The following is a 25,260-nucleotide window of genomic DNA, read 5'->3' as shown; positions in this document are numbered from 1 at the left end:
ATGGATATTTTTTGAAGTTTTTAAAATCTTTCTGATTAATCTGAGACAAATTAATATGTTGTGCAGGGTTTTTTTAAGTAAAATGTGCAGTGAAACTAACATGAGGCAAGGATTTAAAAGTTGTTATAAAGGAAAATTTCTGGCTGTGTATTCTAAGCAGATTTGTAGTTCTAGAGATCAAGGAGCCTATTCTTCAATCCTAATTTGAGCTAAAATCCTACCAGAAGCCTTTACCTCTCAGTGCTGGGTAGAGACAATGTTGATGTTGTAAAATCTGAAAATACTAATTATCTCTTTATTCCATTTTTTTTCTGAACAGAAACGGCTGGAGCAGCAGAAGCAGATCCCTGCAGGAGGTGTGGTCCCTGCAGCCAGCACAGCCAGCAGCACTGCAACCACAGTGTCCACACCCCAGAAAGTCGTGGTGGGCCCTCTGACAGGCCCTGTCCCCACAGGAACCAAAGTTGTGCTCACCACTAAAGTGGGGTCTCCAGCTACAGTAACATTCCAACAGAACAAGAATTTCCATCAAACTTTTGCTACTTGGGTTAAACAAGGCCAGTCTTCAACAGGTAAGGAATCATTTGGCATGGAAGGAGCATTGCTGGAGTTCATCCTGTGTGTGCATCACATCACATCTTCTCCAGACATGCAACATTATTACATTTCTGGTTGTCTTTGCTCTTAACTCTTGCTATGCCAGAAGGACATTTCTGAGATTATATCTGTCTAGTTTTTCCTTGTTCTGACTTCTGCTAGGAAGACTCATTTCTGACCTGTCTCATTAATTACTGACAATTTTTGTACCAGTATCATTCATGAAAGCATTCTATGATGTAACATACTGTTTCCAATAAAGAACCTTTACCAAAGAAAGCATGACACATTAAAAAAAAAAAGTAATCCTGTAGTTTGCTGTTTCATGCTTGAAAAACAGTCATTTCATTGACTAATGATTCTGCTCTAAACCTGCCTGTTCTGTGTGCCTCAATAGCCACTAGCACAGCTGCCAGCTCAGCCACAACCATTGCCAGCACAGGGCAGACCTTCCAGCTCTCAGGCAGCCCAGTAACGATGGCAGGGAAAGTGATAACTAAGCTGCCACTCCCTGCAAACAGCAAGATTGTTGCCGTCAATGTGCCATCAACTCAAGGAGGTAGGGCAAAGGGAACTGAATAAAAACTGTATTCCAGCTTGCTGTTTAATTCTCCTTTGACTATTTTCCCAGTGAAGTAAACTGTGACGTGAAGGGGGAAGAATATATTTTACATATATATATAAAAAAATACAAGCTTCTACAGCTTGTTCCCCCTGTGTTGCATATTTGTGTCTGTAAGGGGAAAAATGCAAGTTTTTGGCCTATAAATTATTCTGCTATTCATAGCACAAAATTAGGAGCTTTATTTTGAACAATGTGGAATGAAGCATGCTTTTTCTTTTTGTTATCTAAATCACCAAAAAAACTTTCTTCACAGAAGTATTAATGCCTACAGCTGCTCTTCACTGATGAGCAGGAGTTTGACTCCAAACTAAGATTAGCATTTTTGATTCTTGCCTCAAGAAGAGGACTTAATTTTTTTGAGATTTGTGAATGTATATTGAACAGAAAAACTCAATTCTCTGTCTCCATTATATTTAGCATCTGAGCACATCATGAAGGCTGCAGATTTTGTATTGAAATTTTATAGGTGACAGGAGAAACATTGGCCATTTTCTTCAGCACCACAGTGTTGTAGGTGAAAGGTGTTTAAACTGCTCTCCTACATTTGAAATTAATCAGATTATGGCTTTTAATGGTTGTATAACACTAATTTGTGGCACTCTGTCAATGCAAGGACTTCTTTGCAGTTACCATCAAACTGATCTTTGTGAAGATTCACACTTTCCTTAATCTTTTCTAAAATATCTGTTTCTTAACTTAAAATGTAGTTGGACTGTGGACAAAGCATAATGCTGCTTCTTTTTACAATATGACAAAGGCTTTCCCAAGAAATGTTGAAAGACTCAAAGGTATTTTAGAAACCTGGAGACTTTGTTCTAAATGCCACCCTGGAGTTGCATTTACTTCTTTTGCTGGCCATTAGGTCATTAATGAATTCTCAATTTTTCTTTAATTAGGTGTGGTTCAAGTTCAGCAAAAGGTATTGGGTATCATTCCATCAACTACAGGTGCAAGTCAAACCTTTACTTCATTCCAGCCAAGGACAGCAACTGTAACCATTAGGCCAAACACCACAGGGACATTAGGAACAACAAGCACTTCACAAGTAAGATGTTTTTCTCAATGTTATTTAATTTAAAAAAAATGTAAGTGTGTATGTTATTTAACTCAAAAAAACTTAAGTGTGTAGACTTTAAGTTATTGGCAGATATTAAAAGTTCTGGCTAATCACTTTCCAATGGTTTTGGCTCGTCTCAGCAATGGTGTGTATGGATCCTTTATTCCAAAGAGGAACAACAGTTCCCTGCAGCTGGGAAAATTAAAACACATGTTGAAACCCATTCAGGGAATATTCTAGGGGCTTTTTCCTCAAGCTGACAGGTGGTTTTCTCTCTGGTGTGCTCAGGTGGTGCAGGGGACGCCGCTGCGCCCCGGGATGACGGTGATCCGGACCCCGCTGCAGCAGCCCACCCTTGGCAAGGCCATCATTCGAACACCTGTAGTGGTGCAACAAGGTATTCTGCCAGCCAGTAGGTTCACTTTAATATTTCAATTCCCAGTGTGAATTCCATGGTTTGTTTCTTCATCAATTCATTGTGACCCAATGCAAAAATCCCTCATTTTGATGCTCGACTAATGCCTTTTTCAGCTTTTGGATGTGTTTGTAGGAGGCTTTGTCAATGTTATTTATCATTGACAGATTAATTTTAAGTCCATTCATTTGGGGGAAAAAATCAAAACTGAAAAACCCTAAAAACACATAGAGTAATTGTGCATTGAGAAAGCCCTTTTTTTGTATGTTTTTTTATTAAAAAGAAGCTCAGTGTTTGAAAGTTCTTTATATGCATGCAACTGTAGTTAAAATATTTTGCAGACATTTTTCAATCACACAGGTGGTTTGTAAAGAAAATTTATGTGCAAACTGCAGTGTTTGCTTCTCCTGTCTGATCACCATCACACCACACCCCATTACAATTTTTGACTTGGGGGTTTGCTGTGCTTATGGTTAAAAAGTGAAAATGTGTTTCTTAGCTCAAATTGTTCTCTTACAGGTCAGACCCAGCAAGTGGTGACTCAGATAATCAGGGGTCAGCCTGTCTCAACAGCAGTTTCTAGTACCAGCACAGCTTCTTCCAGCACTGGGCAGAAAACCATCACAAGTTCTGGGACAGCCCCTCAACAAGTTCAGCCTCAGACCCCAGCACCACCCCCTCGCCCTCAGCAGGGCCAGGTGAAGCTGACAATGGCCCAGCTCACCCAGCTCACACAAGGGCAGGTAAAGCACTGGACAGCCCTGGGTGTGGAAGTGTGCTAACCCATCCTGCCTTTGCATTTCAGCACTGTAGTGCCTGTCCCCTTAAATTTATGTGTCTGGCTTCATTTAGGATGAGCATTGGCATAATTACAGACTGAAAGCAGCTTAAATAGTAAATAAATATAATCAATAGTAAATACAAAGTAAGTAGTTTTAATAGTAAAGTTTTAACTCCTGCTTCCTGTTGTTCCCAGTAAGGTAACTGGCATCAGGAGTGTTCAGCAGCATGAAAAAAAATCTTTAATAGCAGTAAGGGACATAATTATTCTGTATGGTCTGTTTTGTAGACGTGCAGATCATAATTTTGATTACTTGTCTTTTGATTTGATGTGAAGATCTGGTTTTCATTCATGCTATCCAGAATCTCAGAGCAAAAGTTGCAATATCTGTGAGCAGAGGAAGAAAAAGTTCTTACAACTTCTGCTCAGATCATGAAGGTCTGTTGGCAAAAAATAAGTTGAGAGTCATTTTTTGGGTAAAAATAAATGTCTGATTTACCACAACATCTGTTCTTCAAACTATAAATAATTCATATAAATGATTGCAATGTACAGACTGCTCGTTGCCAAATAAGGTTTTTTGTAGGTGGAAAAAGACTTGGAGTTTAAGCTGAAGGGGAGGGTAGGTTTAGATTAGATATTGGGAAAAAATTCTTCCCTATGAGGGTGAGGAGGCTCTGGCTCAGTTTGCCCAGAGCAGCTGTGGCTGCCCCATCTCTGGAAGTGTCCAAGGCCAGGTTGGTGGGGCTTAAAGCAACCTGGGATAGTGGAAGGTGTGGGTGAGTTTTAAGGCCCCTCCCAACCTAAACCATTCTGTGATTCTATTAGTTTCTACACCAAAGAGTCAGAATTGTGTTGTGTTCTGTGGGTTCACAAAATGTGTCACTCCAACCCGGTCACCTGTTGGAGATAGAATTGTTCAAAGAGTCCTTGAGTATTTGGTGATCTCATATGCTGATTTTAGATCTTAGGAGTATGGTTTGTGATAAAAATACTGAATTCTGAAATCCAAACCCCTAATTGTTCTGATTTTCAGCAAAGTCTGTCTAAGAATTACATCACTAATACATCAATATTAACTTTTTTTTAGGGTGGCAGTCAAGGCTTAACTGTGGTAATTCAGGGACAAGGTCAAACTACTGGTCAGTTACAATTAATCCCTCAGGGTGTGACTGTAATACCTGGTCCAGGACAGCAGCTTATGCAAGCAGCTATGCCAAATGGTACAATTCAGAGATTTCTGTTCACCCCACTACCAGCAGCTGCTACTACAGCTAGCACAACTACAACCACCGTTTCTACTTCCACCTCGGGTAAGCACTGTTCTGTTCAGCAGAAAAAAAGCTTCCATTTCAATTGCATGGGAGAACTTATACAGCTGGAGGTTGTCTGTTATTGCAGTAAATGCTGTGAAAAATGCCAATCACTTGTTTTTTTTAAATTTTAAAAGTTTAATAGTAATAAAATTGTTATAAAAATAGTAATGCACTTAGGGTAATAATAATTTGGACAATTTGAATTAGGACAATATGAGACAATAAAGACAAAGAGTTACAGATGTCCAGGTACCTTTTTCTGGGCAGCACAAGCCCGAAACAGGACACACATTAAATGAGCATTAACCCTTAAATGCAATAGCCTGTTGCATATTCATACACCTCATACATGATGCATAAATTCCATTCAAATACAGGATTCTGCCGGGTCAGTGTCAGCTTCTTCCTCTGAATTCTTACAGCACCTTCGAGGTGGGAAGAAATTCGTTTCTTCTGATAAGAGGGCAATAAATTCTTTTTCTCTGAAAGATTTAGGTGTCCTGTGGCTGCTATCTCTGTGCGAGTCCTTTCTTTAAAGTATCTTACATAGTTTCTATTTTAACATTTTTTTATAACCTAAAACTATATTTACCACACTACTTAAGACAATTAATACAACATTACTTTCTAACACAACACATATAACATTCATTTGAATATTTGCGAAAAGCCAATCATAAAATACGCATTTTTCACAATGTGTTGGAAGTGCATTGCAGAGTCTGTTGAGTTCCTGCACGGAGCTTTGCAGTAGTTCCAGAGGGTTTGGGTTATAAAGGCTCATAGCAGTGCCATTTGCAATTAATGGACCCCTGGTTTGTGTTTGTGTGTTCACAGGTGCGGGGGAAGCCAAGTTCCAGAGGGTTTGGGTTATCAAGGCTCATAGCAGTGCCATTTGCAATTAATGGACCCCTGGTTTGTGTTTGTGTGTTCACAGGTGCAGCTTTGCAGTAGTTCCAGAGGGTTTGGCTCAGCCCTCCAAGTCTCCGGCTCTGTCCCCAGCCCCGGCCCCGGGGCTCTCTCCAGCGCCGCCCACGGGGCTGCTCCCAGGCCAGGCCCAGGCTCAGCATCCAGCTCAGGTGCAAACTCCAACCCCACAGCCCGCTCTGATGTGTCCCCACACTCCCATCCGAATTCCAGCTCGGCTGCAGCAATCCCAGCCTCAGGTTCAGACCTCGGGCACAGCCCTTGCAATACTCAAAGTTTAAATCAGGTTCTTGTGCAGTGCCCAGCTCATCTTCAGCTGCCACTCCAGCAGCCTCCAACAGGTGTCATTGCAATGCCCCAGCTCCAGCAGCAAGTGGAATTCCTCTCTCAGCTGCAGCCCCGTGTTGGGGCTCAGATCCCAGCCCAGCAGGGCAGTGTGCCCCACATCCAGCCTCAGTTACCCCTTGAGGGCCAGCAGTGTAGCCCAGCTCAGGCTCAGCAGGTGGCCAGGGTGGTGGCAGTGCCAGCAGCTTCTGTGCAGGAGCAGCTGCACTGAGTTCAGCAGCTCAGGGAGCAGCAGCAGAAGAAAAAGCAGCAGCAGATAGAAATTAAACGTGAGCACACCCTTCAGGCTTCTAATCAAAGTGACATTATCCAGAAACAGGTAAAGTTAACAGGAGGAAATTAACAAGTAATGAATGAAAGAAATCTAATTTCAAATGCCTGTTCTTGTTAACAATGTTAATACATTTGATAGGCAGTTAATTTGATTCTTTCAAAGATAGTGCCCGATTGCTGTTGGCAATTTGAGGACATGTTCCAAGTTAATTCAGCACATCAAGTCACTTGTACCGTGTTTGCATTCTTCTGTCACCTTGATTCAGTTTACCATTAGCTGCTGGGACAAATCCATCTCTATTCTCAATTCAGGAAAGATAGGTCAGAGCTAGGAGAGCTGATGGGCAGAACACACGTGCAGAACTTTCATTACCTGAAAACTGAGGTTCCAAAGAGATATCTGAAATGTGACGCTGTTGGACGGCTGTGGGGCTTTAAAAGTATATAAAGGACTATGACCACTTTTAAAATAACCAGTCACTGAGGAAATACAGTCAATTTACATTTAGTTCCTGGGTTCAAACTTGACATAAGCAAAATATCCTATTCTGGGGGTGATGGTGTTCTTTCTCAATTTCTTTTTGAATTTTCAAATAATTGTTTTAAACAAGCACTGCTCGCCTGATAAAATCAGCTTTATTTTGTCATCCAGTGAAATAAATGACACTTTAACTTAGGAAATGTCCTGGTTCTCCCCATAATACTGTGAAATACTGGCTAAGTTTTCATCTTTTATTTTGGATTCTATATCATCCTACAGGTGGTTACGAAGCAGAATGCTGTCATAGAACATTTGAAGCAGAAGAAGACACTGACTCCAGCTGAGAGGGAAGAAAATCAGAGGTGAATGTGCATCACAGTGCATTCGTAGATATCAAATTTTTCATTTATTGCATCTTTTCATGGTATCATAATGCAATGCTGGTTTGTCAAAACCTGCTTGAAGAAGAGTTGCAATATAAAATTGGTTAGAGTAACACTTAAAAGTAACTTTCATAATGATCTTTATTTCATCTTCTGTAATCTCAATTTTTTTTTATAATATGTTTTTAAGTATTGTCACATATTGTGTTTGAAGTTGGCCACAGTTTTTAAACTCAAGTAAAGAAGCACAGAATGGAGAATTAATGCTTCTGCTGTAAAAAAAAGCCTGGATTTTGTTTGTCCTTTATCATGGCCATGTGTTTCCATTCTTGTCCCTGCACATCCCACTCTACAGAAGGAGCTGAAGAGTTGGAAGACAGATTGACAAACTGAGAGATTTTATGCTTGAAGCTGTTAAACAGAAATTTGGAGTGTTTGTCATTTGTCTTGGGATTATTTTGACTCCTTTTCACACATGCAGTTGCTCCAATTAGATAATCACAAGTGTGTGTCAGATACTAAGAAAAAGAAGAGTATGTTCTATAAAATTTTGATCATCAAATCACAAGCTCAGTTGATTACAACACTATCCCTGGGTGCCACTCCTTTACTGTTCACAGTTGCATAAAGAAAAAGATGTATTGGATATGCTCTTTGTTTCATGGTGTCAGATAACCAAATAGGTGTTTCGACTGACAAAAGCCCAATTTAAGAGAAAGATGAAAAAAAATGGTTCTAACTAACTTGGTGGTGCAGCTGCTTTTGCATCTCACTGATTTATTCTTCTTCAAAAATACAGTATGGGGATCTTTAATCTGTGAAAAAAACAGACTAAAGTAGATACAGGGTAGGTATAAAGAGCAAACTAAACAAAATTGTATGACCCTGCAAATATTTATCTACATATTCCATTTGTCATCAAAATCCAGCTGTCTATCAAAGGACAAAATATCTGAGACCACAGAGTTGCCAGCAGCTGCTTGTCCTGGCCATTGCTATTCTGCTGTTTCCTCTCAGCTCAGTGGGAGTTGTTTTTCATGGTCACTCTGGCAACAAGAAGCATTTGGTTTTCTAATGGTTTTGGAAAAGAATGGGGAAGGGAAAAGTAAATTCAGAAGAACCCCGATACATTCGTTTTCTAATTGAAATATAAAGCAAAGTAAATGAAATGTGCAAAACAAGTGAGCAGGAAAATAGATTTATAGTTGAAGGTACAACAAGCAGACAAAAAACTCATCTTGAGCTGTCATTAGTGGAGGAATTGGGAACTGTTTAGAGTGAATTCTATACAGTGAAAAGTGTTTGTCAGTCCTTATGCCAAAACACAAAATCTTTGTAGTATTTCACTAGAGCATAGAAATGTCTGTTTTTGAAGAAGTTGCAGGCTTCCAACTCACTTTCATGCATCAGAATAAAAATCCAGCTCCTTCAAACAAATTGAGGAAACTGAATTGAGCGAAAATCTCTCTCATCCTACTAAAGCCAAAGCTTTGTTGGGAATCAGATGGGGGAGGGGAGGAACAATTAGTACTCAGATCATTTAAGTGAAATTGGGATTGGCCCTCTTGAGCCTAACAAGGGACTTGATCTCTCCCAGCAGTGCTCTAGTAAATAAGCAGGAGTGGAAGCACTGGGTGTTGCTAAATTTACCTTGTACATCTTAGGAAATACAATAATGAGCTTGCAGTGACTGGAGAATTGATTCTGCATTCTCAACTGGGAATAAACAGGCAGGTCAGCACAATGTCCTTTTCCTTTATTCCTTCCCCAGAATGATTGTGTGCAACCAAGTGATGAAATATATTCTGGATAAGATAGACAAAGAAGAAAAACAGGCAGCTAAGAAACGGAAGCGAGAAGAGAGTGTGGAGCAGAAGCGGAGCAAACAGAACGCGACCAAGCTCTCAGCTCTGCTTTTCAAGCATAAAGAGCAGCTGAAAGCTGAAATACTGAAAAAAAGAGCACTTCTGGACAAAGATCTGCAGATTGAAGTGCAGGTAAGGACAGAGTCTCAAAGGCTAATTTGATGTTAAGCTGGGGAGAGTAACTCTGTGTTAATCTTTGTCTGTTTACTTAGTGAGATTTTAAGGAAATTTACAGGAAGAAGCTGTGGTTGTGGATCTCTGCAAAGCTGCTCATATGTCCTTTGAGGACCTCTTGGTTTTCTTCTGGACTGAAATTACCTTCTTTCACGAAACAGCTTCTGATAAGTTACAGCCAGTGGGCCACTGTAGCCCAGGAATGTCATCCCTTAATATTACGTGAATTGTAGGTTCAGAACATGAAAAAATGCATATTTAAATGGATTTAATTGTTTTCTTTTGGTTAAGCTTGGGGATTTTTGCCTAGATTTTAACCCTGTCTTGCAATAATCATATGAAGTGCCTCCCTCTATTTATTCATTTAATACACTTCAGGAGGAGCTAAAGAAAGACTTGACTAAAATTAAGAAAGAAAAAGAGCGAGCCCAGGCAGCAGCTGCTGCAGCAGCAGCCGCCGCGGCCGCCGCCGCTGCCCCACCAGCACCGCCACCAGTGCCACCAGCACCGCCACAGCTGCCAGCAGCCAGTGTCACCTCCTCCTCCTCCACCACTGTCCCCGTGCCAGTCTCCTCCCAGAAGAGGAAACGAGAGGAGGAGAAAGATTCCTCAGCTTCCAAGTCCAAGAAAAAGAAAATGATTTCTACTACCTCAAAGGAAACGAAGAAGGACACAAAGCTTTACTGCATCTGTAAAACGCCTTACGACGAGTCCAAGTGAGTAGCGATGCCCCAGCCCCTCCTGCATGTCCTCAGCTTTAGGGCTAGTGTCAGCTCTTAGTGCCAGGTAGTGCTAGAAGTGGAGCTAGTGGCAGGTTATTGCAGGGATCACTGAGGTGTAGAGAATAAAGTCTCTATTTTCCACTAGCAGTTACAAATATTAACATACTCGATTGATACTGTTACTGTGCGTGGTTTATATTTTACTGTTTGCATGTCTCCATTGTGTGACCTTCCTGTCTCACATGCACATACTCCTTTCTTTTTTTCCCTCTGCTCTGTTACTCTTTCTTTTGCCGTTTTGCCTCTGCCTCAGAAGCAAGTGACAATTTGGTTTGAGCAATTCCTTCTGAAGAAGCAGTTGATGTTCTTCAGAAGTAGCTTCGGTACCGTCTTCCAATAAGTGCCTTTTTTTTGTAAGGCAGTACCAGTAAAGGGGGCTCCGAGTCACTGGACTGCAGTTCACTTTGGACAATGTTTCAGGGAGAAATGGTTTCTATGCGTTATTATTTGTATGCTAGGGTTGATAAAAATGAATATTCAAGCATTTGACAAAGTGAAAACTGCAGTTCTCTGTAGTTTGATTCTGACTGTGAATGAGGACAAGTATTTACTCTGTGTACAGTGCTTGTGAAGAATTGGTGCGAGTACTGGAGTGGAGAATCCAGAGGATTCCAGGGGTTAGTGTTACATGTTGCTGCTTTAGCTAGAGGTGACTAACAGCAGTAGTTAGTAATGGTTTTCTCACATCTGAGAGCTGTGCAGAGATGTATGAACAATAAATTTGACTTCAGGCCAATTCCAAGTAAGTTTCAATACCCAAAAGTAAGAACTGGTATCGTTTGATTGTACTTCAAGGGCTGATAACAGGGAAACCATAGATCTGGAGTGGTGCATTCGCTCCATGTGTCATGGTTCTTTGTTCCAAGTTTAGGGCCAGGACTAGGGGATCTCTTGAGGTTCCTTCTAGCCTTGTTTGGGTTTTAATTATGTCTTTTAACAAAGTTGAGGTATTTAAGGGTTTTTTTCACCTTGGTTTTGAGTAGCTCTGACCATTGCACTGTGACTTCAGTGTGGGAAATGGGGCTGCTCCTTGGACTGCCAGTGCTGCAGGAAGAGCAGAATGATGCTCTGGCTGTTATGTCACTGTCACCTCTGAGAGGGGTCCCCGGCCTCACTTAACTTTGTGTCTGTGTCAGGTTTTCTGTCATCCAGTGTACTTAGGAGGGACCCTGTTCTCTGATTGTGATAACCAGAGGTTTGTGTGTTACTGCATCTGGACTTAGTGAGTGAGCAGAGGGATTTGTTTGTCAGACTTTGTGTTACTCCAGTGGTCATAGAGTGAATTTTGGTAGCTTGAATTCAGAAATGTGCTTCAGTGCACTGAATAAAACATCAAGACAAAGAAATGTTAATAACTCATTAGTATCCTTAGCAATATGATTGAGCTTTCTGCTGTATTCTGTGAATTTTAAATTTGATGCTCCTACAAATGATGTCTGTACTGTTGAAGTACAGAGTCCTTTCTCTCTTTGGAAAGGAATTAGTCAAGTTTTAAAACAGTTTTCTGAGAATTTTTTTTAATTTTTTAATGTATACGTAGGATCTTCCTCTTTGTGCTGGTGTCTCTTTTCTACTTCAGAAAAGATGGTTGTGCTACTTGAAAAGCCAAGTGGCTTTTTGTGGTATTTTACGAATACCCTGTGTATTTTCTTTGATTGAGTAAAACCTTGTAAGTTGTTTTGTGCTGTGCATTTTATTGCAGATCTCTTATCTTTAGTTCTCATTCATGTTACTCCAGGATTACAGGGATTTGCTGACACTGTTTTCAAGGATGGTCAGTAAGGATATCTTTCTAAGATTCCTACTGAGATTCCAACTTATTTGTTAAATCATAATGTGGCACCTGCTCCACATTCCAGTGGCAAGGTTTAGCATCTACACCTGGATGCAAATGTGCTCCCACATCACCAGGAGCAGCCACAGCCCCCCTTGGGAATGGGGTGCAGGCTGAGTTTGCTGAGAGTTGTCAGAATCTATGTCTGGCCGTTCTTTATGGAAATTGGGTTGTGTGATATTTATTTTAGGATTTGCCTGACTGAAAAAACAAGAGAAAAGGCAGGATCTGAGCATCAGGATGTGTGCAGAGGCCCAGGAAATCAGAGATGCTTCCTGTGGAACATGGGGTAGCTGCTGCCCTGTTGGTGCCATGGTGTCCCCAGGGTGTTGTTGCCTGCAGGCTGTCAGGGTGGCAGGAATTCCTACAGCAGCACCTGGCAGGGGGTTGGGGTCTCCAAAATCCAGGAGGATGAAGGATCTGACTCCGCTTGCTTTTGCTTAGGCAGAGAGAATGGATGTGAGCGTCGCCCATCTGGTTGTCACTGGTCATAGGTGTGTTCTGAGAGATCCATACACGAGTTACAAACATCCTGGCATAATATTTTACACTTTTGTCACATCATTCTGTGCAAGGTCCCATCCCCATGATTCTGTCCCTGGTTCCCTTCACTTTGTGTCATACCATACCTGGTTCTGTCACACAGCTGTGTCTGAGAGAAAGCATTATTCACTCAAAATCCCACTTTGTCACAGTTTTAAGTAGTTTATTATCAATTTTTCAGTGCACACCCTCCCAAAAAAAGAAACCACCAAGATTTGAAATTGACAATCATGCCCTGACCCCATTTTCTTTGGTATCATGTTACACCAAGACGTACCTACACACTGCTGGTTGCATGTTCTTGTAGTGTACTCGTAACTCCTAGTTGGTGTTTGCGCTTTGCTTTTGTTTTTTAAATTAACTGAGACCTACATTTTCAAACCTTAAAGAGATGTTTCAGTGGCTTTTGAGCTGCAATTTTGAAAATGTAAACCTTTTCCTTTGGCCTTGTCTTTTTGTGCCTTTGACAGTTTTTCACACATGCCTTGAAGCCAGTAGATTGTTAGCCCATAGCTTTGTCAAAGTCTGGTTACATATTAATATGTACATATTAATACATGTGCATTTTGATGAATTAAAATTGACCCAGGTGACCTTACTGCCAGTCTAGCTGCAGCATGAGATGTTAGTTTGTAAGGAATAGGGAGCAGGGAAGCTGAGACAGAAGGTAGCCCAGCATCAAATGCATCAGAGAGAAATGCAGGGAAAAGTGCCATGCCATTTGAAATGACAATTACATTGTCATTTTCATTGTGAACACTTTTAGGTTCTATATTGGCTGTGATCTTTGTACTAACTGGTATCATGGAGAATGTGTTGGAATCACAGAAAAGGAGGCTAAGAAAATGGATGTGTACATCTGTAATGAGTGTAAACGGGCACAAGAGGGCAGCAGTGAGGAGTTGTACTGTATCTGCAGAACACCTTATGATGAGTCGCAGTGAGTTCGGATAAGAACCTCTTATTCCATGTCTAGGTAGCAAAACTGCTCTGACTGTGCTTTCCTGTTCCTTGCAAAGAGTAAAAAACGAGTTATTCTGCATATATTGTATTCATTCGCAATACAAATTGCTTTCCAGTAATTGTCTCCCCCTCCCGAATGTTTCTGTTCAGTAAATGTTTAGGAAAAGTCAAGTCCCTCAGGGCAGTCAAAATGTATTGTGGTTTTTCCTTTTAACAACAAACTACTAAAACACTATGTACTTTAAATTGGGATTTGTTTTCTTTTTTATTTTATTTTCTTTAACAGGGGATGGATTAGAAAGACTAAAAGACAAATGCTGTATTTAGTGGATTTTTTTGTGCTTTAATCTGATCTGGCTGGAGAATATAATTTTACTGTGGGGGGGTATATGGTTGGTATATGATCATACATGTGTGAATTATATACATCTTTTACTGTAAGGCTTTGTGTCATAGAATACTCCCTCTGTATTCAGTTACAAGGCTGAAGCTTCCATATGAAAAGTGCTTGTATGGAGTGAAACAAGCCCTAGTTGTAGTCCAGTTTGTGCAAAATGCATCTTGAATTGGTTTGGATACTGGCTGGGTGAGGCTTCTGGCTTTACACTGTTCCTTTCATCTCTAAAGCAGAGGAATTATTTTTGAAATCTTGATTGCTTGAAAGTATAAAATTTAGGAACATGTTTTGAAGTGGTCTGTAAATACAAAATCAGTTGGAGTAGAATTTGTCACTCTGAAATCTGGCGTTACTGTTGTCTTTAATCATGCCAAGTATCTGCTTGTGTGCAGGGGATGGCAGGTTTATGTGGTTAAATGTAAGCTGGATTTGAGCTAGATGAAGGCTCTGACTCTTGGTTTGGCTCTTGCAGATTTTACATTGGCTGTGACCGGTGTCAGAACTGGTACCACGGGCGCTGCGTGGGCATCCTGCAGAGCGAGGCCGATCTCATCGATGAGTACGTGTGCCCCCAGTGCCAGTCCACAGAGGATGCCATGACTGTGCTCAGCCCCCTCACTGATAAAGACTATGAAGGCTTGAGGAGGGTCCTGCGCTCCTTGCAGGTGAGGATGAGGATGGCAGCACCAGGGAGTGTGACAGACCAGTGGGTCTGGCAGGAAGAGGGGATTTCTCCTTATTAGCTCTGAAATTTGGGGAATAGCAAAGCTGTGCCAGCTGCAAACCTGCTTGGTGTTACTGTGCTGAGGAGTATTTACAATAATTAGTAAATCACTGCTCCTGGGTGGGTGAAACTAAACAATCCCTTCATTGAAAGGCTTTTAAAGGAAGCAGATTTAGAATCCCAAAATGGAGAGTGGGAGCCCAGCTGCACAGGGTATGGAAGGTGCAGTGTTCTGTTCTCAGATCAGTTTGCTGTGGGTTGTTATCCACACTTCCTTACTTTAATTGAGTGTTACCAGATTTCAGGAGAGTTCTCACAGGGGAACATCAGCATGTAAATGATGGCATCCTCATAATAAGAATTATGTACACTGTCTGATATTTCTGGTTTGTCTGTCACTCCCAAATAGGCTTTTCTGCTACAACTATAAGGAATTTTTACGAATTCTGGTAAAATCCTTTAAATTATGATAACAGAAATCCTGTAAGTAATATTTTGCATTGCCTGTATTTCACATACATTTATAAAAGTGTATTAATTTCAGGGTACTTGAAAGCGCTCTCAGTAAATTCATGCCATACTTTTCCATGCAGCCTGTTCAGCACAGTATCCTGTTATGTCTGAATTTCAGTTTCCTGTTTTGAAGCCCAGCTACTGGGTCACTGACATTTAAAACTTTACCCAATCATCAGATGAGAACTGGTTCCTTTTCCTTTCCTTCTTCCTGAAATTCAACTCCAGACCCCAACAGATAAAAGGATGACAATATTTACCTATTAATAGTGCCTAATTTAACTTAATTGTATGTTTTCATTCTCTCCTGTTTCCTTGCCAGGCTCACAAGATGGCATGGCCATTCCTAGAACCAGTAGATCCCAACGATGCCCCAGATTATTATGGTGTCATCAAAGAACCAATGGGTAAGTGTTGATGAGAGCAGCCTCAGTGAGTGGGTTTGGCCTTTGGAATAGCAAGTTATTCATTTAATAATAATTCATTTCCTGCTGCCCTCTTCCAGCCATATTTTCCAAAATACCCAGGTTAGGCAGGTGAAACACTGTGATTCTCACTGATACATTCAGAAGTTCCTGAGGGCTGTTTTATCTGCTCTTAGGCTGACTCCTCCACCCTAATGCTGCCAGTCTTACAGATGAAAGTGGAAGTCAGTGCAGCAATAGCATAGAATTCATGGCTTTAAATTTCTGTATTCTAAGAGGACTATTTTTTTCTGTCTTTGTAATGAGCTCCTCCTCCAAAGGTTGGGATATGTAATCCAGAGGCTGAGGAGGAGGTGATGCTGTGGAAGTGTGACAAGCACCTTAAGATGGAGTTCAAAATTATCTTCCTCTGACTTGATAGTATAGTAAATTTTGTATTATGTGTAATTTTTCCTTAAAGCTGCAGGGAAAAAAAGGATTCAGATGTTGTGAATGTGGGCAAAGTGGAAGGGGAGATGCTGCAGCTTTCCAGTGCTTTACTTTGATCTTCTTAGAGCTCACCAGTTAAAACTGGATAAGCACTTGCATGTGAAACCTCCTAGGAAAATCTACCTCCTGACAGAAATGGTGTTGGGAATGTTATTTCTTTCCTTACAGTGTTGAACCAATACCTTTCCAAGTCTCCAAATGAGAGCCAGTGTGTCATTTGAGCTTTCTCACCTACTCTTTACTCATCCTAGAAAAGGAAAGTTCAGTTTAGTATCTTGGCAAAATGTTTTGGTATTTTGACTGAAAATAATATTTTGTTTAGGAATTGTGTCCTTTTCCTGTTCCAAAGTTTTGGACTGTGCTGTTATGATAATGCTGAACAACTCTTATTTCATGATAGATGGGTTAAAGTTTATAAGGAAAGCTCAAATAAAAGTATTATTGATGGAGTATACAAAAGTGCATTTAACCCTTTCTGACTTAAATAAGGGGAGAAGACATTGGTAATACAAGTAAATCTGACTAAAATACACCAGGTAATGCAGATCTATCTGCAGTTGTTTGCACACATTCTGGCAGCACTGGCATTTCAAAATAAGCACCTCAAGGCATTTTCCAAGGGCAGATAGTTGTTTTTCTGGCTAAAAGTGCCACTAGACACTTACTCAGCTATATTTATATTTGACAAGTTTTGTTCCTCTCCCTGTTTTTAATTGATATTTGCATTAGAACAGGACAATTACTACTCACATCACCATTTCTGTCTCCTTAATGTGTCTGGTCAGTAAGGATGAGAGCTCTGGCATTTTGCATGACCTTGCACTTGAAATCTTTCATCTGTGCCGTGTGTAATGTGCACATGCCCACGAGAATTGATTGCTCAAAGCAAGGCGGGAATTCAAAGAATAATCAGTAGGTGATGGCTGTTTCATGTACATCCTCATTCTCTGACCTTCTCCCTTCATTTCTTCACAAAAAGTGGGAGCTCCTTGCAAAGGTTTTCCCTGGTCATGGCGATTCTTGCATTTTATTGAATTTACCTGCACACAACATATTCATGCCTAAGGGTCTCTTCTGAGGGAGAGCTGCTGCTGTCACCAGTCACAACCAGAATTCCTGGAAAGCCTCTAATCTGGATAATGCCTTGTTTCCCACAGTCTTGACAACGTAGATTTCTGTTTAGGATGAAAGTCTCTCATTTAAATAATCTTTGGTTTCTTTAAAGACCTTGCTACCATGGAAGAAAGAATCCTGAAACGTTACTACAAAAAGGTGACGGAGTTTGTGGCAGACATGACCAAAATTTTTGATAACTGCCGTTACTACAATCCCAGTGACTCCCCTTTCTACCAGTGTGCAGAAGTTCTCGAGTCTTTCTTTGTACAGAAACTAAAAGGATTTAAAGCAAGCAGGTAAGCTGGAGTGTTCCTAACCACAGGTGTTGTGTTGGCCCCTGAAATCTCCTTTCTAAGCTTATCTTGTATTTGCACAGGGATTTGCTGCTCCATGTGCTTTCCTGGAGAATTTGGTCAAAATTAAGGCTTAAATATGATTTCATGAAGGCTACTTTGGAATGTTTATTCAAAAGGAACTGTTAAAAATTTGGGTGGGATCATAAATTTGCAAAATTTGAGTGATACTTCAACTCGTTGCTGCAGAAAACTTAATTTCTGATCAGGGCAAATGCTGTGCCCAAGTTGTGCTGATGTTCTACTCTGCAGTAAATACTTCTCATGCTAGTAAGAGACAATCCTGCTGTGAAGCTTATAATCCAATGAAAGAAATTAAATTACTTCAGTATTTCAGTGTTACTCCTTCTCTCCTCTTTTTATCATTTACCACATTTGAAACAGTGGAGTAAGTGAGGTTTAAAGTAGGGTATGGAAAATGAAACATAATTCAAAATGTACCTTTCAAAATTAAGCTTTTAATTTTTTTTTCTGAAGAAGGGCTGATACAGTGTTTCCCTTATGTAGACATTCCTGAAAAAGAATATCCATTTTTCTTTCCAGTTCAATACTGTAATAATGATTTTTGTCAGGTAGTTTTCAACCCATGTTTGTGTCACTGCCATTAGCTGGGTCCCCAGCACTCCCTGTGCTTGCACACTAATTTCACTGCTGCATCTTTTTTGTTCTTGTTTTTCATTTATACCATCCATCTTCTTTCTTTTCTTGCAGATTGTGATATCTTTAGTCTGAACTTTTTAACTGGAATCAGAACTGGATGTTGGGGTCACTTTCTTTTATTGTACAATCCAATGACATTAAACTGCCCTAAAAATCCAGATCATTTGCCTAAAAAGTAAATGTTATTTCTGTTGCCAGCAGTCACACTGGTGAACATAACTGTATTAACAAAAAAATTGTTCCGTTCCTCAAATACTGTATTGAGAAAAATGAAAAATTCATCGTGGAAACCTTGTATTTTATTGTTTTAGTTTAAGTCACTAATAAATCTGTGAATGTCAAAGAGGAGTTTTGCTGAACTCTGCTTAGAAAAATGTGATTTTAACATGCCTGTTCAGTTTTTTTTCCTATTAAGTTAATCCAAAGACTCATTGAATAAATTTAAGCAAAGTAGACCTCATTATAAATATTATAAACTAAAAATGTCTTTTTTCTTTTGTTTTGATGGACTACTATTATGTAAATATGAGTAAAACTGATTTCAGGCATTTTGGAATATCCCAGTGACACACTGCATTTTCCAAGTACTGAAATATTTGTATTCTGGAGGAGAAAATGGGCTTAAAATTCAGAGCAAGAATTATTATTTTTTCTGAAGGGGAAAAAAATAAATGAAAGCAACATGGTGGTAATTCCCTTATTGTGATTTATTTTTGGCTACACCTTGCAACAACTGTGTTCTCCAAACTGAAGGGTGCTTAATTCTTCACTTTCTTCTGTATTCTGCAGGTCCCATAACAACAAACTGCAGTCTACAGCTTCTTAGAGTTCAGCGTGTTAACCAAACACACGAGCAAGGATCTGGTTGTCTGACAATTTTTAATTAAGGAGCCAGATGTTTTTAGTCAGGTTATCCTGACAAGACTCGATGTAAACTGCGTTTTTATTGGTCACAACAGTCAAATTATATTCTTGGCTTATTTTGTCCAAAGGACAAAGAAATAAAAATCAGCAGCACCACTTTCTTGTCAAGATCAAATTGTTGTACTATTGTGGCAGAAGCAGGAAAACTTTGTTTTGTTGAAGGAGAGAGAAAAAGAGAGCAAGAAAAAAGATACAGTAAATGGGGTCACGTTTAACTCCATGGAAATGCCACGTCTGTTCTTCAGTGAAGAAGCTGGTTTAAAGTCCACACAGAAAACTTTGACTGTATTTATTTATTGTTGCAAAAAAGACGCTTTTTTATTGCTGCCCTCATTTGTCAGCTAATTATTTTTTCTTATAAAATCCAGCCCTGGTTCCATGTAATCCATTCTGTATCTTAACATGATTCCTGTAGGTAAAAGTACAAGAAGACCTCTAGATGTCTTTTCTTTCTATGAAAGGAGCTGCTATGTACACATGTGCACACACACAGGACTGGGAATCAACAAGGAGTTTATCATTCATGGTAGATAAAAACAAGCTTGCATACAATTTGGGCTGAGTGGTCATGGACTACAGACTCTGTTGCCTTGAATATAACAAACAGTACAATTTGTCATTTACTCTGCACCAGACTGAACTGAGTAAAATCTATTTGAAGGTATCTTGTTTGTAAACATTTGTCAGATTCTAATTTTTTTTTCTTTTGTATTAAAATTCAAAATATGGATGTATATGAAACAAAATAAATGGAGATCATTGTTCTCCCCACAGCAGTAGGTGTGTTTGAGTGTGCGCTGCCACGTGTGTGAGACACTCTGGGGATCTGTGCAGGGATTGCCAGGAGCAGGGGTGGGAATGGCCAAGGAGTGGGACCCATCCCCATCAGACATTGCCACAGGGTGCCTGAAGAAGGACTGTCCAGGAGGGACAGGGCAGGAGCTGTTTGTGATTCCAGCCCTGTTACCCTGGTCACATTCCCACAGGGTGCCGGATGGACTGTCCAGCTGGGCCAGGGCAGGAGCTGTTTGTGGTTCCAGCCCTGACTGTCCAGCTGGGCCAGGGCAGGAGATGTTTGTGATTCCAGCCCTGACTGTCCAGCTGGGCCAGGGCAGGAGCTGTTGGTGAGGTTTTCCTGCCCACTGGAGCTCCGTGACCTTTTCCAGGTGCTCTGGGATTGTGGAGCACCACCTGTAATTGTGTCCCCGGGGGGCTCCTGGGCTGCCCTGAGGGGTGAACTGGAGCCCAAGAAAGTGCAAACTGCAGATGAGGAGGCTTTTCCTTCCCTGTGTGTGACTGACTTGCTCTGGTACCAGTCTGTAGTTCCCAGCCCTGGGTTCTCTGCAGCTCCTCACCCACCTGACCAGCTTTTGCACTAACTCACAGTCAACTTCTGTTCTACAGTGGTTTCGGATTTACCTGATTTATGGATAAGCTCCTTTTGGGTTTAACCTCACAACTTGCTATGCAAGAACCTCCTCTGTTATTTTTCTTAAAAAAGATGTTACTACTGACCACCCTTTCTTACACTTCCAGCTCAGGTGTTCAGGTTCTTCTGGGGGGATTTTGTCTACTAAAAACCCATGTGTTTTTGTACATACAAATGTTGTCATTTAACCAATCTGTGAAAATTACTAATTGTTCAGTGTGGAAACAATAATCCATTTATGCTTCTGAAAGTCAAAGAAGAGTAGTTGCATTTAGGTTATGTTGTCCTTTGACATTTAAAAAAAATGCTGCATATTGTAAGCATTGTGTTTTAATGGGACAAGGAAAAATCTCACCTTTAACAGCACTGGGACATATCCTGCATCTCACCCCAACTTCTCAGCATTTCTGTACTATTTATTCATACTTAGCTCCATACTGACATGGTTTAAACCTTTCCTACCTGTAGGCAATAGATTGCTGTTTTTAACAAATTGTGGCAAACTGAAGAGTACTTTTTTGTACCTTATAGGACACATCATCCTAGACAAATAAAGTAATGTGTTTGACATGGATTTGGTGGTGTTTCTAGTGAAACATTGATAATGTTCTTGGATATAGGTCTCGGCTTCGCCAGATCATATGTAACTGAACCAGGCTGATTAGGGAAATAACCCATCCATGCAATTTAAACCTGCTGATTAATCACCCAACCCAAACCATACTGTGATTCCATGAGAGCCTGTTTCAATGTGTTCAGTGTCCATTGGGCAGGTCAAGGTACTTCTCTGGATTTGCTAGTGGTGATGTTTTATAGTTAAATGGTGTTACAGAAAATAAATCACTTGTAATTAATCCCCACCTGCCATCAAGCATAAAGTTCATAAGATTTGTGATCTCTGCTCAGTCCTTGTCTTCTTTGTATTTTCTAAATTATTGCAACAGTTGTTTTGAAATGGTCATATGTTGTAAGATATTGATAATGTGAGCTGTGCCAGGTTGATTTTCTTTTCTGTCTCCTTAATTTTGAAGTAATTATCCTCAATCTCAGTTTAGTTCATGCAGAAGTTAATGGAGATTTAAAGTACAGTAAGTTGGGCTTACCCAAAAGCCTTGAGTAAACTCCTGGACAGATGGGATGAGAACAGTTATTCCCTTACACCCAGATTTCTGTGTGGTGGCAGCAGAATTTTCCATTCTTATCCTGCTGGAAATTACTGACTGTGAGGTACCAGAATTACCATGGCAGCTGTTGAATGTGAGTGCCATCCCATTCCCAGTGTGGTTATTGCTGGGAGGGGTTTGGAATAGCAAGCGCAAGACTGGAAATCCTCTCGATCTGGGAATTGTTGTTCAGGAGGTGTGTTTAGGATGTGATGAGCCTGGTGACAACAGTCCTGCTCCAGCCCTGTCTCAGTGGGGCTGTGACACACAGGGGTTTGTTGCTCAGCTTCTGTGGAAACATTTTAAGGAGGGGCCTTCCAGTCAAGAAGGGAAAGGTAAGAGGTAACTTGGTAACACAGGAAGAGCTCATGGGGTAAATCACTTTCCAGGCTCCCAGAGCAACATCTGTGTGTTTTGTGTCAGTTATGGGCACTGAACTCAGGCTTGGGGTGTCCTTAGCTCTGTGTTTGTCCCTTCCCAGAGACAGCCCCAGGGAGGCACAGGCTGGGTTTGTGCCCACACTTCCCTGGGCTGCAGCAGAATAACAGGAATGGGGCTCAGGACTGCTCTGGGGAGGGATGCCTGGAGGAGTTGCTGCTTAGTCCTGGACTTCCCCTGAAAATAGAAACAAAGAAACTCAAGATGCACATGTAACCCTTCCTCCTTCTGTCCTCCCAGTCACTCCAGAGCTTTGATTCATTGCCAGAACAGTCCTTCTGCCAAATCAAAACCCCCTCAGATTTTCTCAGGAAAATTCCATCAATCCATGCTGTGCTCCATGCAAAGTCTTTCACATACCAAAAGTGAGACATGGTATTTTTTAGGTAGACTCATGCTGTGAGTAAATTTCTATCCAGTAAGAGCCTTTTGGGTCCCAAATAGGGGATGTTTGCTCTTGGTATTTGGCTCCATGTCAAGAAATACTTGATGCAGCATAGCCTGTCCCCTCCCCTGCTCCATGGCTTTCCAGTGACACCAAATGAAGCTGCAGAGGTGTGTGACAAGTACAGGGTGTCAGAACTACCTTGTTTCAAAACAGAAAATGCTTCTATAGAAGCCACTGCTTCCTGTGGCAGCTGACATCATATTGCTGAGTATGGGGGGTTTTAAGCTGTGGTCAATTTTTTACATTTCTTAATATAAATATGTATCAAATCCTCAGCCAGCTTGTCACACAATGCTTCCTTTGTGCAACATCATTACATGAGTTTTTTGGGTCTTCAGAACCCAGGAGACAGTGAAAGCAGAACCTCATGAGCATTTTATTAGTTTTTTTTTACAGACTTATTATTTGCAAATACTGACTGGGAACAACATCTCAATTTCACCACACTAAAGGTAATAAAATATTGTCTTTTTGATTTAAAAAGTAACTTTACTCTTGTGCAAGTACGAGCTTGGCAATATTTCTCCTGGGGAATGGCATTCAGCACAGCTCTGGGACGAAGTGCCCTGGCACACCCAGTTTGTGCAGCCCATGCTCATTTTGCATTCCCTGCACCATCACTTGAAAATGCAACTGGGCATTTGTGTTTTGCAGTTCTTGATTTGCTTTCAGTCAGTGTTCATAAAATCAAATCATTACACTCTATTCTGTATGCTTTGTGTGAACATCCAGCTCTGCTGAAGAATGGTGTAATTTTCAGAAATACCATGGACACGGTTGAGGAGACAAAAATAATACAAATGGTACTCACTGGTGTTGGTTTCTCTGAAATCAAATGCATTGGGCAGAACTGTGAAAGCACAGTGAACATCCTGTGTAGATAAAGCTGTGGTATCATCTAATGTGTTCAAGGTGAAAGGTTCAAAGTGCAGTTGTTGTGTACTGAGGACGAAACTGCCAGAATTCTGCATTACAGTTACTACAGATTATTCGGGGCACTCTGCAGCAGGGGAAGCAACAAAAACCTGTGGCTCTGAAAGCAGCTGGAGCAAATTCCCGGCCGGTTAACATTCCCTAGAGTGCCTTCTGTGCTGAGCCTCGCCAGGGGTGCCTGCCCGAGGCATCCGGTGTTTGCTGAAGCACAGAAGCAGCTGCTGGACTGCGGCTCCAGGCGGGAGCGCTGCCCACGGCCGGGTGCGCTCCGAGGGTGGATCCCGCTGCTCCCACGTCCTGGACGGAGCCCCGGAGCCTTAAGGACACTTGGAGCGCGCTGCCCTCACCCTGAGATCCCTTTTCCTGTTGAATCTCCTCACGTAGCCGCTGCCGCTCCCGACCCAGCCGTCCCCCGGGCGCAGCCGCCCGCGCAGGGCCGGCAGCAGCCAGGCGGGCACCTGGCGGCGCTTGTGGTGGATGTGCCCCATCACGATGTACCGGCTGCCTGCAACGACAGGAACGGAACAAACACGGAGTGAGTGGGGGTCACTCCGAGGGCACCAGGGGTGGGAACAGACAACCGTGTTGTTGTTCTTCACAACGTCAAGTTGTGCCTGTGGAAACATCCTGGACACGGGCCTTCCACTGCAGCACCCTGAGCTCTGCTGGGACCTGGGACTGGGGCTGGCATGGAAACGATGATTTACTCTTGGGGGAAATGCTGGTATTTGACAAACTTGCATTTAAAAGTGTTATAGATGGATAATAAGATGATTGGCTCTCACAGTTAAGGGATGACTATTGTGTGAATATTAAGAAAAGTTTTGGTGCTCTGTAGTTATGTTACTGTAGTTTAGATGTCCTCTGTTCTCCCCATGGTTCCCTTTCCCCCCTGTGTTGTTGCCATCAGACAGCCAGGGCTGTCCAGGACAGGTACAAAGAAGGCTGCACATGTCCCTTGCATGGGGCAGGTGGGAATGGAAAAGCTTGGTGCTTAGGGGGTGCAGCAACTCCTGACCTCCAATCCAGTTACAAGAAACCAGTCTCCACTGATAAATGGCCCAGAAGAGCTGACTGACAGACTTTAGGAAGGGCCAGGGCTGGCTGGGGCAACCCCCAGGGGGATAAAAGACTGAGCAGCCATCTTGAAGATGAACCAGCCATGTGGTATCGATGAGAGCAGTTCCCAGTGCTGCAAATTTTTCCTTATATAGTCCTTTTGTTGTATTTTTGTCAAGGTTTAATAAACCTTTTTAAATTTTCAAAGTGAGCAGTTGTTTCTCACAAAAGGAAAACTGAAAAACACCAGCTTAAGCTCTTGCTTGTATTGTTTTAGGAACCCATCATTTGCCATCATTTTGGAACTGGACAGAATTAAGAAAGGGCTATGCTGGTACCTGACTTCTTCATGCAGTTGGTTCTCTTGTGAAAGTTTTGAGCAACTGGGATGGAAAAAAGGCCTCAACTTTGAGTAAATACTTTTCTTCCAAATTTTCCCAATAACCCAGGCTAAGCCTATTAAAGTAGGGCAGACTGAGATTGCAGTGCATGCAGAGGAATAGCAGAATGGATTTAGCTGGAATGATTTACCAAGTTTAAAGTCTGGACATGGTTTACTGCAGTTGAAAGTATCCACAACCAAGATGTGAACTCGGAAGAAGGCGGCGTCAGGAGTGACATAGAGGCGGCCCATCCTGTACAATCCATCACTGTCCACCAGCAGGGTGATCCACTGCACTCCATGGCCCAGGCTCTCCAGGTTATAAACAATTCCATTCACTGCTGGTTTAAGGGAGAGGGGAAAATAGGATCAGATTTTATATCGTGGCAATTTTCAGGGTATGTGTGAAGGCTGTAATTTGAAATGCTGTAAAGGAAGTGTCAGCA

At 41.4% G+C, this 25,260-nt stretch overlaps 2 protein-coding genes across 3 annotated transcripts in view; one reads left to right on the top strand and one right to left on the bottom strand.

Annotated features, from left to right (window-relative positions):
- BPTF (bromodomain PHD finger transcription factor) overlaps positions 1 to 19,738 on the top strand; it is a 54,194-nt gene extending 34,456 nt beyond the window's left edge. Inside the window, exons 19-34 of the mRNA XM_031060918.1 lie at positions 320 to 572; positions 995 to 1,156; positions 2,119 to 2,267; positions 2,568 to 2,691; positions 3,214 to 3,437; positions 4,566 to 4,788; positions 5,629 to 5,644; positions 5,729 to 5,870; positions 7,097 to 7,179; positions 8,972 to 9,197; positions 9,618 to 9,955; positions 13,165 to 13,338; positions 14,231 to 14,423; positions 15,318 to 15,402; positions 17,135 to 17,321; positions 18,828 to 19,738. Coding sequence (XP_030916778.1) covers positions 320 to 572; positions 995 to 1,156; positions 2,119 to 2,267; positions 2,568 to 2,691; positions 3,214 to 3,437; positions 4,566 to 4,788; positions 5,629 to 5,644; positions 5,729 to 5,870; positions 7,097 to 7,179; positions 8,972 to 9,197; positions 9,618 to 9,955; positions 13,165 to 13,338; positions 14,231 to 14,423; positions 15,318 to 15,402; positions 17,135 to 17,321; positions 18,828 to 18,864 — 2,616 coding nt within the window. The 3' untranslated portion in view covers positions 18,865 to 19,738. The remainder of the gene's footprint in view (positions 1 to 319; positions 573 to 994; positions 1,157 to 2,118; positions 2,268 to 2,567; positions 2,692 to 3,213; positions 3,438 to 4,565; positions 4,789 to 5,628; positions 5,645 to 5,728; positions 5,871 to 7,096; positions 7,180 to 8,971; positions 9,198 to 9,617; positions 9,956 to 13,164; positions 13,339 to 14,230; positions 14,424 to 15,317; positions 15,403 to 17,134; positions 17,322 to 18,827) is intronic.
- Positions 19,739 to 22,795: 3,057 nt separating this feature from the next.
- The window catches only part of CUNH17orf58 (chromosome unknown C17orf58 homolog), a 4,513-nt gene continuing 2,048 nt past the window's right edge, over positions 22,796 to 25,260 (bottom strand). For both annotated transcript variants that reach the window (XM_031060930.1, XM_005425756.2), the window contains 2 exons: positions 24,964 to 25,155; positions 22,796 to 23,878 (listed from right to left, as the gene is read on the bottom strand). In XM_031060930.1, the coding sequence (XP_030916790.1) occupies positions 23,691 to 23,878; positions 24,964 to 25,155 (380 nt within the window). In that variant the 3' untranslated portion in view covers positions 22,796 to 23,690. The remainder of the gene's footprint in view (positions 23,879 to 24,963; positions 25,156 to 25,260) is intronic.

This window comes from Geospiza fortis, unplaced genomic scaffold (assembly GCF_000277835.1).
Source record: "Geospiza fortis unplaced genomic scaffold, GeoFor_1.0 scaffold221, whole genome shotgun sequence".
Lineage (NCBI taxonomy): Eukaryota > Metazoa > Chordata > Aves > Passeriformes > Thraupidae > Geospiza > Geospiza fortis.
This window is presented reverse-complemented; position numbering and strand designations above follow the sequence as displayed.